General features: G+C 43.5%; 1 protein-coding gene, 1 long non-coding RNA gene and 1 other non-coding gene across 3 annotated transcripts in view; 1 reads left to right on the top strand and 2 right to left on the bottom strand.

Annotated features, from left to right (window-relative positions):
• The window catches only part of LOC135104419 (uncharacterized), a 3,484-nt gene extending 1,969 nt beyond the window's left edge, over positions 1 to 1,515 (top strand). Inside the window, exon 2 of the long non-coding RNA XR_010270432.1 lies at positions 1,175 to 1,515. This is a non-coding gene — a long non-coding RNA (uncharacterized LOC135104419). The remainder of the gene's footprint in view (positions 1 to 1,174) is intronic.
• LOC135104418 (diuretic hormone receptor-like) overlaps positions 1 to 14,248 on the bottom strand; it is a 15,244-nt gene extending 996 nt beyond the window's left edge. The window contains exons 1-11 of the mRNA XM_064011824.1: positions 12,742 to 14,248; positions 6,983 to 7,201; positions 6,485 to 6,562; positions 5,804 to 5,921; positions 5,508 to 5,601; positions 5,004 to 5,100; positions 4,547 to 4,627; positions 1,975 to 2,039; positions 1,232 to 1,372; positions 573 to 770; positions 90 to 262 (exon numbers count right to left, since the gene is read on the bottom strand). Coding sequence (XP_063867894.1) covers positions 90 to 262; positions 573 to 770; positions 1,232 to 1,372; positions 1,975 to 2,039; positions 4,547 to 4,627; positions 5,004 to 5,100; positions 5,508 to 5,601; positions 5,804 to 5,921; positions 6,485 to 6,562; positions 6,983 to 7,201; positions 12,742 to 12,748 — 1,271 coding nt within the window. The 5' untranslated portion in view covers positions 12,749 to 14,248. The remainder of the gene's footprint in view (positions 1 to 89; positions 263 to 572; positions 771 to 1,231; positions 1,373 to 1,974; positions 2,040 to 4,546; positions 4,628 to 5,003; positions 5,101 to 5,507; positions 5,602 to 5,803; positions 5,922 to 6,484; positions 6,563 to 6,982; positions 7,202 to 12,741) is intronic.
• On the bottom strand, positions 2,139 to 2,211 carry Trnam-cau (transfer RNA methionine (anticodon CAU)). The gene has a single exon. It is a non-coding gene; the product is annotated as a tRNA-Met (tRNA).
• Positions 14,249 to 15,000: the final 752 nt, after the last annotated feature.

Raw genomic sequence — 15,000 nt, 5'->3', positions numbered from 1 at the left:
CTTGACTTACTGGGACGCAGTTAGACTGAACAGGTACCGATATTGATTACGTGAGTGTTTAGTTGGAGGCAGAGAGAGATAGTCCTCACCGGTCCGAGTCTCCGGCGGTATTGTTCTCCAGGGGGTCTAAAGTCTTGAGGGGGTGGGCGCCGGTGCAGGTGAGAGGCATGTCTCGCGTGCTCTTCCACCGCTCCACGTGGTTGCTGATGGAGTCCTGCACCTCGGAGTTGAGGAAGCAGTAGATGATCGTGACCACCAGGCCCTGTGGACACAACGCTACGATCACTGAACAGACACAGGCATGCTCATATACTGGTCACCTACACGCCCACACCCACCCTTCCACCCACACACACACACACACACACACACACACACACACACACACACACACACACACACACACACACAAACATAGGTATCTCTTCCTATGCGTAAAGCTCATTCCACTCGGCGCGTGAGGTTGACTGTAGAACCTCCTTCACCCTCCGCCCCCCCATACTATTGAGTGCATGAGAGTTGTCAATCTGAAAAGCCGCAAAGATAAAGATTACTCAGGCTTGACTTCTCACCTGAGTGGACAGAACGATCGCTCTTGCGTAGGCGAAGACAACAGCTAGAGTGCCGCGTGAGGGTGCTAACAGGAGGAGGACGTAGGGCGTGCCCAGCAATGGCATCAGCACCAGCAGGGAGCGAAATGCCCTCAGCCAAAGCTTCAGCCCAGGCTGCACCTCCTGGGCGTTGGTTGACCGTAGCTTCTTCACTAGGACCTGTAGTAGCGTGCACCATTAGCGACCACACTAATCTTTGTAACCTAAAGTGATCGCGTAATGCAGAAAACACTTCTGATGATAATACTTTGCATTGTGGAGCTATTAATCTGAGAGCATTGGTGCACACTTATTGTCATGCACATCATGCACATGCACGTCATGGTTGTCTGCATTGTGATTTAAGGGAACACATCATTACTTGTCCGAAATTGTCATTCAGAGTTGACGGTCGGTTGATTTGGCGGAATCTCAAGTCTTCTTTCACGTCAGTTAACGAGGGGAGCATAGGCTATTTATAGATGCGTTGTGTAAGATGAGACTAAGAAGGCAAGGAAATTGTTGCAAACTCTAAGAACATATATTATTACATATATTTAATGCTTTCCGCACATGTCTTCCAGGGAGGACGTGGAAGAGGACACACCTCGAGGAGACATAGAAAGGGGCGCGGTACTTGCCAGCATAACGTGTGTGAGGAAGAAGGTGTTGAGGGCGAGCACGAGCAGCACGGGCGCGCGATGCAGCCAATCCAGGGTCGACTCCTGCACCCACGGACATGTCAGATGCCACACCTTCCACCTTCCACCGCCGGCATCTTCCTGAAAACCAGTAAGTTATTGTGAATACATACAAGTGGAGGTGGAGTAGGATCACACAGCAGTTTGTGGTGCATGGAGACAATAATCTGGTATCAGGTCTCGCTGGTTCGTCTCCTCGTCTTATGCTGTATTATCTCGTCTTATGCTATAGTTATCCCAAGCGTGTATCATCCCACAGTGTGTTCTGGATATTTTCATCATCATTATGTTACTTGACGAATACAGAAATAAACTCGTGTCTGCACTCCTTCACTGCTAGAGAGAGAGAGAGAGAGAGAGAGAGAGAGAGAGAGAGAGAGAGAGAGAGTGTGTGTGTGTGTGTGTGTGTGTGTACCAAGCTGGGATTGATTTGAATTGTAATCATTGTTGAATAAAGAACACGTACATACATCCTCAACGTAAATACAGACACTGCGCTGTGTGTCCACTGTCCAATGTCCTCTCTTTAAGCATCTCCCATCGTCATCTACGTAGCTCATGTCACCTGTAGCCTGTGAGCGAACCAGTCTCACACGAATGTAGTTTACAAACGATAAAACCCTGGCATAATCGGACGTGGGGTGAACCGCGGCGGCAATGGATTATATACAGTAGATGCTCACCTGCCCAGGTATGTCCTCTGCCACCCTCGCGCATGCCCACAGCACCGTCACCGCCACGGGCACACCTGCGGGATGGCATTCTGCTGGGTATAACATGGACATGTAGGAAATGTTTATACACTGATAGAGACACTAGTAAGACAAAAATAAATAAATAAATTGTATGCCCCGAGTGAGGATCGAACTCACGACCTTGAGATTATGAGACTCACGCGCTGCCTACTGCGCCATCGAGGCCATAAAAAGAGGTTTAGGACATCAAAAAATTACTTCGTATTCATGTTTCTCTTTACGTGGAAGTTTATGGAATTTGTTGATGTGATTCCGCCTATGCGGCGAAAAAGTCAAGTTACGTAGTTCGCATCCTATTCTCAGTTGTATGATAATTTTTCAGTGAATGGTGCTGATTTGTTATGAGATTAATGGACATTAAGTTTTGTTTTGCCGTGCGAGTTGTTAACAGAGCGAAAAACCATCATATGCTGCCTCGTGAGGGAAGAACCAGAGACGAGTCTGACTGAGAAACGAGTCCATCGAGGTAAGCGAAAGGTGATAAGTGAAGATCGGAACTATGAGAGTGGCCCAGATTTTTATACTCGTGTCCTGCTAATGTTAACAATAGTAACAAAACAAGAGTACGTTAGACAAACTGTAGAATGGTTAATTAAGCTAGTGAGCACTCCATCTAATCAAAGTTTCCTAACGCTGACCTTATTAGTTGCACTATCCCAACAGGAGTACGTGTAGGGACACCTTAAAGATGCCCCATCGCTTCCCCTGTGCCAGCTGTGGACGCCAGACTGGCACGTGTAGAGTACAAGCAATGGCAATGATTTATATATATATATATATATATATATATATATATATATATATATATATATATATATATATATATATATATATTCTTTTTTATGCAAGAGAGATTCTAGCCTAAGGGAACAAAAAGGCTGAAATAAAAAATCCATTGCAAGTGACAGTCCCCAAATAATAATAACACACACACACGCACACATACACACACACACACACACACACACACACACACACACACACACACACACACACACACACACACACACACACATTAAATTTATCGCTACAGTACGGCTGATGGATATAATAAGGCTGCCTCATTGACAGGATCATATACTTCGTCACAGCTGCCAATATGCAAAGAGATTAGCAGGATCGTAAGCAATTATAACATTAAGCACCAGCATCAGTCAGTCACGTAATGGATCATTTAGTAATTCGATTAACATAAATGGTAGAGTCGCGTTTTGTTTTCTGGCGTCTGAGTGTGAATCACATAGTTTACCATGCTTGTGTTTTTGTGAGACTGAAGTCAAGATCTATGTGTATTTAAATAATATACAGGGTGTAACAGGAATTTCTGCAGATATTGCCAGAGGTGAAAGTACAAGTTATTTTAAATCGAAAATGTTCTCTGCACATGTGTTTTAAGGCGTTGTTTAGCCGTGGTATGAAATTCAAGTGTGGTCAGATACAACGGGCTGTCTGGGCGGGTAACCATGACGGAGGAACGCCATTCCACACACTCTACATTGCTTTAAGTTATGCAATACAATCTGAATGTTTTCATTGTCACTCTCAGAAGGAAACTATGTAATCTGACTAACATCAGTGGCTTTGCTGCTAGCCTCGCTGCTTCCCACTCCCTGACGGGGCAGGCATGGTGCCACACAGCCTATTACTTTATTTGTTGTTTATTACATCCATACTATCATTGTGCAATGTTTATCGGTAATCGGTATCGGTCCATTGTTGTCACTCGTCTCGTCATGGGATACTGTAAAGTTTCAAAATTTGTAGAAATCATGACTGAATTATTCACAATTTCAGATCCCCGCCATAGATACCGCCTGGCCTGGCCGTTGTATCTGTTGCCAGGCCACACTTGAATTTCATGCCTCGGTTAAACAACACCTCAAAATGCGTATGTGCATAGAACATTTTCCACCTAGAATAATCTGTACTTTCATCTTCGACAATATCCACAGAAACTCGTGTTACACTCTGCATAAATTTTGGCTGAGGCTACATCTGACCGGGATGAGTGTGTGCAGGGCCGGTTTTAAGCCTATCTGACCAACTTGATCAAATTGGGCCCTTCACCTTAAGGGGCCCCGCGCCAGCGTCAACAGAGTTTCTGCTTGAAGCCTTTTCTGTATTTTAAGAGGAATTAACCACTACTGAAAATGTGAAATGAAGAATGAAAAATCATTATTCCTCACATTATTCATTTATTATGCATACTATATTATTTTGATTAAAGACGAGCATACTACACGAAATATTAACATACATAATTTTTTTACTTTTGTAGAGTAGGGGCCCCGCCATCAGTTTTCTAATTGGGTCCCGCAATTCCTAGCACCGGCCCTGGATGTGTGTGTGTGTGTGTGTGTGTGTGTGTTCAAGCTCGAACAAGTTCAAACAGTTTATTGCCAGATAATAGTTTCTTACAATAAATTTAAGTTTGTTACTACATGAAAAAGTATGTGTGTGTGTGTGTGTGTGTGTGTGTGTGTATGGGGCACATACTCACCCCAGCCGATGAGGAGGTAGAGCCGCAGCTTTATCTTCTCCACGTAGAAGGCTCGCAGCACCAACAGGTAGAGGTACAAACCTGCAACATGCCATCATTCACTAGCATTTCATTAGTCTTCCTTAATTTTCCTGTGATTCTCAACGTAACCGAAATTTCCGTTTAGCAAACCTCGTTACCTTTAGCCTTCATATCTTTAGGAGTGGGGTGTGTCACCATGTTTAATATCCTACACATGAATTACGTTTTCTAAGCACCGAGTGATGCTCTCATGATTCAATTTCACATTGCTGGCACCTATTCCAGGAAGCATCTTAATTTCCCTACCCACCTCCTTTCCCATCCCTCTCCTCCCCTACCACACACACACACACACACACATACACACAAAAAAAAAAATAAAAAATCCCAGATCAGTTCTTCCCCGTAGGCGTCCCGTCCGCTGCCTTCCTCTTACCTTCCACAAACATCCACGAGAAATTTGCGACGTGAAACAAGAGATGGAGAAGGAACAGGGTGCAGAATATTGGGCCTCCAACATCCGTCTCGATCACCTGGCGGAAGAAAACGAGAAGTGTACAGCACAAACGCATCGTGTCTCTGGTAACCGAAGAAGAAACTAAATAAAGGGCGACCTATTTATAGTTAGATACAAGATGAGGGCAGGCGGAGGCAAAGAGAAACGGTAATTAAGAGAATCTACGAGAGGCGTCTTTGTGCTTATGACCAGATTGGATTTCCTTCTACTCGTACTAATTCCCGCCATTAACCTGACTAGACGTTGGCAGTAAGCGACGAAGGGCATAAGAGGAGGAAAGAAAGGGTGGCCCTCACACTTAACACATGACGGAGACCCAAACATGCAAGGAAGAAGATAATGAAGTTTGAGGTTCATTAATGCTTTGAGAGAATGACCTTGAGAGTAAAAAATATAGTTTTTTTTTTTTTTTCTGGTAAATACCTGTGCTGACGCTGCCAGGAGCCAAGTGAGACCGACCATGAGATAGGTGAGCATGAGGTTTATGTGTAATGTGTTCCGCAAACACCGCAGGTCCCTGGAAACAGAGAGAGAGAGAGAGAGAGAGAGAGAGAGAGAGAGAGAGAGAGAGAGAGAGAGAGAGAGAGAGAGAGAGAGAGAGAGACATACTAGTACAAAATCAGTTATACAAAGAAAATCTATTACGCCAACTATAGATTCTTGAAATACATTAATGAGCATGTTTCGAACGATGGAAATTTATGTGGACGGGCGCTTACTTGAGTCGAATGAAGATGTACAGGCCGATGGTAAGGGCAGCTGCGGAAAGGCCGAACCCGAGCTGGTGGATGGTGGCCAAGTTGTCCACAGCTGCCGCGCGCTGCACCCCGCCGTGTTCTGAAAAAGGGACATGCTCTCTTGCCTTACTATGAATGTGTGTGTGTGTGTGTGTGTGTGTGTGAGTGTGTGTGTGGGTAAGGAATAGGTAGTCCAGCGGTTGTGGAATATGCAGTGGGTTACCATCTTCTTACAACAGCTTATTCCTTGTTGAACTGCCACTTGGGACTTGCATGGACAGTAACTAGAGATGTCCCTTATAAAACTTTCGATTCTAGGTTCCTTCATGATGAGACATTGCCGTACAGTAGCAGTCACAGGCAGGGATGGAAGTAGTGAGGCGGCACTATGGGAGAAGGCAGGAGGAGATCAAGGACCACATTCTGAAACACCTTTCCCCTGCACTTCCACTACTTTCGAAAGGCTCTGGTTGAAGTGACATGGGTTTTTTTTAGATTTTTTTATGGTTCTATTGACAGATTAACAAGATTTCTACATTGTGAACAGGTGAAAAGCTCTTGAGAACCCGGTTAATCATCTCTGTGGCCTTTGAAAATAGTCGTGGTGAGAGAGCAAAGAGTTCCGAATACGAGCCTAAGAATGAGCAAGAGGAACTAACTCACCGGGCAGCAGCGGCAGACAGGCGTTGTAATCACTCGGCCTCCACTCCCCGCCTAGGCCACACACGCGGCTCACGTTCTCTGTCAGTATAATGCAATTTACTATTTATAAAAGAAGGATGGGTATGGGGACAGCCAGTGTCCTAATGCCTCCTCTAAATAGTGAGGAAGTTTTCAGTATCATATCTTGTAAAGTGTGTGTGTGTGTGTGTGTGTGTGTGTGTGTGTGTGTGTGTGTGTGTGTGTGTGTTAATGTGAAGAGAAGATGGAATGAAAAATAAAACGAATAATTACAAAACATCAGGTAAACTTGGTCTTATTGATATTTACAAATTTACTGGCCATTAATAAATATTGTTGTTTTGTTCATCGTACAAAGCGTCACGTGTCTCACTCATACTGTTTATGAGTTTAGAAAATTTAAGATAGTGATTCCAGACATCTAAATTAATTCCCTTATAATATCAGTTTGATTGTGATTGTGACAGATACAGTACTGACTGGTGATGTCATAAGGAACTCCGTTGAGGGTGGCCATGCAGGGAAGGAATACTGTGGTGTCTTGGGGCGTGGCCAGCCAGCAAGTGATGCCGTCCCACACCACGGGGCACAGCACGCCGCCATCACCGTCTGCTGCCCCCACACGTTGGCTCTCTCGTATCCGGGCCTCAAAACACGCTAGGTGATCGGGGCTTAAATTTCTCAGAAGCGGAGAGTCTCCTGCGTAGGAAAAGATGAAAACGAAGAGTGACCTTAGGCTGTGCCCTCACCTTGGGGGCAAGAAGGGGAGAAAACTCAGAAGAGACACGACAGCTTTTCACGTCGTGGACGAACCTTAGTTGGTAATGCGATGCTCGCCCACGCAGCCATTACGGGTGGCCGACTAATGATGTACTGATAATTAACAGTTTGTCTCCAGTAATGAGCCTCACCCTTCACCCTCACCACCGATCCCTCTGTCTCTCCATCAAGGAAACAGTCACTATTTCATGCTGAGATTTGGGCGCTTATTTACCTTCCCAAATTTGTCTCAAAACGCCTGTGCTACTTGCACGTCAGCTCTCTCTCTCTCTCTCTCTCTCTCTCTCTCTCTCTCTCTCTCTCTCTCTCTCTCTCTCTCTCTCTCTCTCTCTCTCTCTCTCTCTCTCTCTCTCTCTCTCTCTCTCTCTCTCTCTCTCTCTCTCTCTCTCTCTCTCTCTCTCTCTCTCTCTCTCTCTCTCTCTCTCTCACACACACACACACACACACACACACATACAGAGAGAGAGAGAGAGAGAGAGAAGAGAGAGAGAGAGAGAGAGAGAGAGAGAGAGAGAAGAGAGAGAGAGAGAGAGAGAGAGAGAGAGAGAGAGAGAGAGAGAGAGAGAGAGAGAGAGAGAGGAAAAATCGTCTGTAAAAGCCAGAACGAATCTAGTCTGTTAGTTAGTAGAAATATTTCACCTGACGTATCTTGTTGTGATGGAAATATTAATTTTAATGACGCGTTAGAGTTTCCCTTCACAAATATTCGTAGCTTCAATTTGGTTTTTCATCGCCTGTGAACGGAGTGACCAAACCAAGGCAGCGCGTCACACGCGGACCAAGTAATAACGTGAACCAGTACTGAGCGCTAAGAGGAGAGCGGTGGGATGAGCGTCAACATGACTGAAATGAACGTTTTCCCCTCGAGAGCCAATAACTCGATCGATCCCATCATATTTAATTAAGTCTCAACTAATACTCGAGGTGGCCAGGCTGTCACCGGGCCGACACAACACACCTCCGCACGGACGCCGCCTCCCCCCCCTACTCCGCATTGGAAACACAGGAATACGTATAATTAATGAACTAGGGTGGGACATTTATTTACCGCTGATGGTTTTCTCTCGATGGTGCGGTGTCTTCTCTTAGAGTGAGCTGCGACAACAACACATCGGGAACGAAAAATAGCCTCAGTGGTGAGGGAACCCCTGCCTCAGTATTGGTTGGCAGTGATGTCATCGTGGCGGCGTGTCAGAAAGGCTTGCGCTAAAACATCCGCGGCACGAGGTAAGTTACTATGTAAGAAGGGAGTTTAAGAAGAAAATCTGTTTTTTTCCTTCCTTAAGATTAGGGAAACCACATTTCTTCAACATTTTGTTGTTCTATCTTGCCTGGTGTCTTTTAATGTTTTCAGGATTGCAGTGATATTTATAGAACGACTGTGCATCACCAATTGGAAAAAAAAAATTCTGAGAATTATTCACTTCGGTTGTTTGAGATTCTCTAAAGCTTAAAGGGTTTCAAAACACGGGATCAGGTGATTAATTAGCATTACCGTCTCGTTAAAGATATCTTGGAAGGAGAATGACCCACTAATAATGACGATAATGGTGCTGCTTATCGTGATGCAATTAATGATGGTAGCAAGCTCGATGATGGGAGCCCCTTAACTCTTCCACTGATAAATCACCAGTTTAATATTATTCCGAGTATCACTAGAGTTATGTTTAAGTTACGATGATACTTATTTTCTTTTAAATTGCATGGTTTAAAAACCATGTGTAGACACTCACCCTGTTGAATTACATCATTATTCACTTCACTCTATTCTCATTAGTAATTTTTTTCTTTTTATGTAGGAAGGACACTGGCCAAGGGCAACAAAAATCCAATAAAAAAATGCCCACTGAAATGCCAGTCCCCATAAAAGGGTCAAAGCAGTAGTCAAAAATTGATGAATAAGTGTCTTGAAACCTCCCTCTTGAAGGAATTCAAGTCATAGAAAGGTGGAAATACAGAAGCAGGCAGGGAGTTCCAGAGTTTACCAGAGAAAGAGATGAATGATTGAGAATACTAGTTAACTCTTGAGTTTAGAGAGGTGGACAGAATAGGGGTGAGAAAAAGAAGAAAGTCTCGTGCAGCGAGGCCGCGGGAGGAGGGGAGACATGCAGTTAGCAAGATCAGAAGAGCAGTTAACATGAAAATAGCGGTAGAAGACAGCTAGAGATGCAACATGGCGTCGGTGAGAGAGAGGCTGAAGACAGTCACTTAGAGGAGAGGAGTTGATGAGACGAAAAGCTTTTGATTCCACCCTGTCTAGAAGAGTAGTATGAGTGGAACCCCCCAGACATGTGAAGCATACTCTATACATGGACGGATAAGGCCCTTGAACAGAGTTAGCAGCAGGGGGGGGGTGAGAAAAACTGGCGGAGACGTCTCAGAACACCTAACTTCATAGAAGCTGTTTTAGCTAGAGATGACGTGAAGTTTCCAGTTCAGATTATAAGTAAAGGACAGACCGAGGATGTTCAGTATAGAAGAGAGAGATAGTTGAGTGTCATTGAAGAAGAGGGGATATTGTCTGGAAGGTTGTGTCGAGATGATAGATGGAGAAATTGAGTTTTTGAGGCATTGAACAATACCAAGTTTGCTCTGCCCCCAATCAGAAATTTTAGAAAGATCAGAAGTCAAGCGTTCTGTGGCTTCCCTGCGTGAAATGTTTACCTCCTGAAGGGTTGGACATCTATGAAAAGACGTGGAAAAGTGCAGGGTGGTATCATCAGCGTAGGAGTGGATAGGACAAGAAGTTTGGTTTAGAAGATCATTAATGAATAATAAGAAGAGAGTGGGTGACAGGACAGAACCATGAGGAACACCACTGTTCATAGATTTATGAGAAGAGCAGTGACCATCTACCACAGCAGCAATAGAACGGTCAGAAAGGAAACTTGAGATGAAGTTACAGAGAGAAGGATAGAAGCCGTAGGAGTGTAGTTTGGAAATCAAAGCTTTGTGCCAGACTCTATCAAAAGCTTTTGATATGTCCAAGGCTACAGCAAAAGTTTCACCAAAATCTCTAAAAGAGGATGACCAAGTTTCAGTAAGGAAAGCCAAAAGATCACCAGTAGAGCGGCCTTGACGGAACCCATACTGGCGATCAGATAGAAGGTTGTGAAGTGATAGATGTTTAAGAATCTTCTTGTTGAGGATAGATTCAAAAACTTTAGATAGGCAGGAAATTAAAGCAATAGGACAGTAGTCTGAGGGATTAGAACGGTCACCCTTTTTAGGAACAGGTTGAATGTAGGCAAACTTCCAGCAAAAAAGAAAGGTAGATGTTGACAGATAGAGCTCTCTCTCTCTCTCTCTCTCTCTCTCTCTCTCTCTCTCTCTCTCTCTCTCTCTCTCTCTCTCTCTCTCTCTCTCTCTCTCTCTCTCTCTCTCTCTCTCTCTCTCTCTCTCTCTCTCTCTCTCTCTCTCTCTCTCTCTCTCTCTCTCTCTCTCTCTCTCTCTCTCTCTCTCTCTCTCTCTCTCTTTTCTCTCTCTCTGTCCAGGAAAAGTCATCAATACTTGACTTTGATGTTGAAAGGCCTCCTGTCGTGTCATTTTTTTCTCCCCTTAATCTTTGAAATTCAGGCTTTACTTCAACACACAACACACTGCCGGCGAAGTATGGTTATGAGAGGCGAGGTGAGGAGAGTGAGGAGAGTGAGGAGTTGAGTTTATTTTTACCTTCTTTCTTCGCTCTCTGAGAAGAGCGGAGTGTTAAAAGTATGATAATATTGCGCCTTGGCTAACTTTTCCTTTGGAGGGATATTGAAGTTGGCTCTTTCTTTTTCGCGTTTTAGTTCCAGTTATTGCTTGTTTCAGGGAAAGGCCTGAAGTCCCTGTTTTCCGCTTCCCTCTAATTATTACAAGACAATGTTTACGTTTGGACAAGAAAAAAATGGGTGGTTGTTATTTCCTTCATTGTTGTTGTTGTTAGTATACTAAACCTTTCTATTTCAGAGGGAGAGTTGAGGCCAGCTCTTATTGCTAGAACCTCTTGGCCTGAACCAGAGACGTGTGAGCAAGGAAGATCATGTAACGGCGGCCGCTAACCAGGTGATGGAAGCATGAAGTGACAACGCAGAAGGTGAGGAGTCACGTCAACATTCCTTCCGCTCGTTGTTCCTCCTCTTTGGGGGAAGGTAAGTTTTGTATATAGAATTTTTTTCAATGAGAACGGAATTAGGAGAGCCGTAATAAACAACATCTTACATTTGTCTTGCATTGCATATTACCGTGCGTCAGAATTCATCCGACTCATTATTCATCCTCCCTCTGGCTAATAGTAATAGTAATGATAATAATAATAATAATAATAATAATAATAATAATAATAATAATAATAATAATAATAATAATAATAATAATAATAATAATAATAATAATTATTATTATTATTATTATTATTATTATTATTATTATTATTATTATTATTATTATTATTATTATTATTATTATCATTAAAATTATTATTATTATTATTATCATTATTATTATTACTATTATCATCATTATTGTTATTAGTATTACAACAACACCCACTTCCACTACCACCACCACCACCACCACCACCACCACCACCAGCAGCAGATCAGCGTACGGCTTTTCCCTCTCTCCGTGTCTCGGGAAGAGAATAAAAAGAGTCGAGGCGGAAGACTGAGGATCTTTGGCGGCATCTTTACATTTCCATAAATAGCAATTCAAAGAAGCACTAGAGAATTTAAGCCTCTTATTGTTACTGTTCTCCTCTTTTTCTCTTAGACTTTTATCTCTCTCTCTCTCTCTCTCTCTCTCTCTCTCTCTCTCTCTCTCTCTCTCTCTCTCTCTCTCTCTCTCTCTCTCTCTCTCTCTCTCTCTCTCTCTCTCTCTCTCTCTCTCTCTCTCTCTCTCTCTCTCTCTCTCTCTCTCTCTCTCTCTCTCTCTCTCTCTCTCTCTCTCTCTCTCTCTCTCTCTCTCTCTCTCTCTCTCTCTCTCTCTCTCTCTCTCTCTCTCTCTCTCTCTCTCTCTCTCTCTCTCTCTCTCTCTCTCTCTCTCTCTCTCTCTCTCTCTCTCTCTCTCTCTCTCTCTCTCTCTCTCTCTCTCTCTCTCTCTCTCTCTCTCTCTCTCTCTCTCTCTCTCTCTCTCTCTCTCTCTCTCTCTCTCTCTCTCTCTCTCTCTCTCTCTCTCTCTCTCTCTCTCTCTCTCTCTCTCTCTCTCTCTCTCTCTCTCTCTCTCTCTCTCTCTCTCTCTCTCTCTCTCTCTCTCTCTCTCTCTCTCTCTCTCTCTCTCTCTCTCTCTCTCTCTCTCTCTCTCTCTCTCTCTCTCTCTCTCTCTCTCTCTCTCTCTCTCTCTCTCTCTCTCTCTCTCTCTCTCTCTCTCTCTCTCTCTCTCTCTCTCTCTCTCTCTCTCTCTCTCTCTCTCTCTCTCTCTCTCTCTCTCTCTATATATATATATATATATATATATATGTATGTATATATAATTTATTTTACCTGTCATCTTGGTGTGGATTGGTTACTGCTCGTTCAGCCTCTTCACACCTTAGACGTCATGCTAAAGTCTTCTAACGAAAATTTGCCAGCTTGATTCTGTTAGCGCACTCTTTGATATTGTCTGTGTATTTGTATTTCGGTTTTATATGTATTATAATTCACCTCGTAGTCAAAGGAGTGTGTCTCAGGAACGTTTGAGACTCATGGCTTTTTTGTTCGACCTCCAGTCCATTAACTTTCGTTTACTTGAATTTTCCTTCACCAGTCTTAGAGGAGGCGAGCGAGGCGATCTCTGCTTGCCTCTTCAGTAAACACCAATGGGAATAGTCGAACAATGACAGAAGCGGGCACAGTCAGCACATCACTGCCATGAACTCTACGCCCGTTGTCCTCATGTTTCGCTAACTGCGGAGTTTTGAAGAATGATGAAGAAAATCTTCATCAGCACATCACAGCCACCAACTCTTGCTTCACGCTCTGAAGTGTTTACTTTGATGCATTTGTCTCCCTCATCATTCACCCTACGATGAATTGCAGCCTCTGGGAGAACAATGAGAGGTGTAGGAGGGCTGAGAGGAAAGAAACAGGTGGTGAGATGACAGCACTTGGGGACTGGAAAGCTTGCACACCCACCAGGACAACCACCTGTTGCACACTGGCGGGGAGGCGGCCCTGATGCGGGGAACAGCCGACGTGAAGGGAGGTGGGAGGGTCAGCATGGCGGGGGACGTGAGCAGGAGCGTCTAGAAGAGGGGCGGCAGAGCTGTAGAGTGGAGGCTCTCGAAAATGTGTGGCTTGTGTCAGTGAATCGCGAACATGTAGCTTTATGCATTCATTTAACATTCTTGCTGCCACCAGTGTCATCAAAACCACCAGCACCACCACCGCCATCTCAGTTTTTTGGTGTAGTGTTATTCATAAATCTTAAATTTCGGTTCATTCGCTCATTCACATCACTCTTTTCTCTTGGTGATTATTTCTAACGCTGAATTTCTCTTTGCTCTACAAACTTCTCAACTTATCTTTCATTAATCAGCTTAATCTCCTACGTTTCATACCTGGCAGATCACAGTTTCACCCACGCACAAGTTATAGAGGCTAGGAACATTTCAAGATATAATATGTTCGTTTAATCAATATCCATATTGCTAGACTCATATCAACTTACACACTTTTTTTTTTCTCTCTGAAGACATACATATATCCCATTCGAGCTCCTTGGCTGAGAAATAACATGCCTCACCTACAAGAATTCCAGCCCAATCTACTGTAACATTCCTCCCTTCCCTTTTAGTATATCCAGCGCGCGTGTTTATCCAGCAGATCGCTCTTTTTTGTGGTTCATTTGTGCAGCCTCGTCAGGTGGAGTGAGGGTGTTCTGGCTTCAACATCTGTGAGCCTGACACCTTACTATTTCCCAGGAAACCGCATCCATCCCAGACAGAAGTCTCCATTCCGCTTTATCGACCCGTGTCTGTATGTATGTGTGTGTGTGTGTGTGTTTGCGTGTGAAGAGGGTTCGTTTACCTCACCTTTTCATCTCTTTCTTTTCCCTAATTTACTTTAGTACTTATGTTTACCTTTCTTCTCCTTTCTGTTCTCTTTTTTTATTTTTTCCTGCTTTTATTTTTCCCCTTTTTATCATTTATTTGTTAGTATTGTTTCTTTTTTCACATTTCTTCTTTCTTTCGTTCTTTCTTTCGTTTCTCCTTTCCTTCCATTTTTACCTATTCATCTTTTTCCTTCTTTCTTTCTTTCCTTCTTTCTTTCTTTCTTTCATTCTTTCTTTCCGTCCTTAGTATATCCTCCCTTCTTACTTACTTCCAGTGTTTCTAATTTTCCATCTTCCTTCTTCCTTAATAATGTAAATGGGTCGAGGTTGTGGCCGTCACCTCGTTCACCACACTGCTCCACCACCACGTAGATTGACAACTTGACTACCGCCGCCGCCACCGCCACCGCCACCACTACCACCACCACCACCACTGTTATCATCACTATCACCATCACCATCACCATCACCATCACGACCACCACCACCACCACCACCAATTCTACCATTAATGAATAACATATTCACTGCCTCTTTGTTATCTCTTCTTGAAGATTCTTAATTAACTTAATTTCTTTAATCGTTGAGAAAAAAATATTTTCCGTCGAATTCTAGATATAAAATATCGATTTTTACATTCCTTTCTCCGAAATTTAAATATAAAATACATATTCTGAAATGGAGTTTGTTTTCAAATTGCATGATAC

The sequence above is a fragment of the Scylla paramamosain genome, chromosome 10 (assembly GCF_035594125.1).
Source record: "Scylla paramamosain isolate STU-SP2022 chromosome 10, ASM3559412v1, whole genome shotgun sequence".
Taxonomy (NCBI): Eukaryota; Metazoa; Arthropoda; class Malacostraca; order Decapoda; family Portunidae; genus Scylla; species Scylla paramamosain.
The sequence above is the reverse complement of the archived record's forward strand: the minus strand, read 5'-3'. Positions and strand labels throughout refer to the sequence as shown.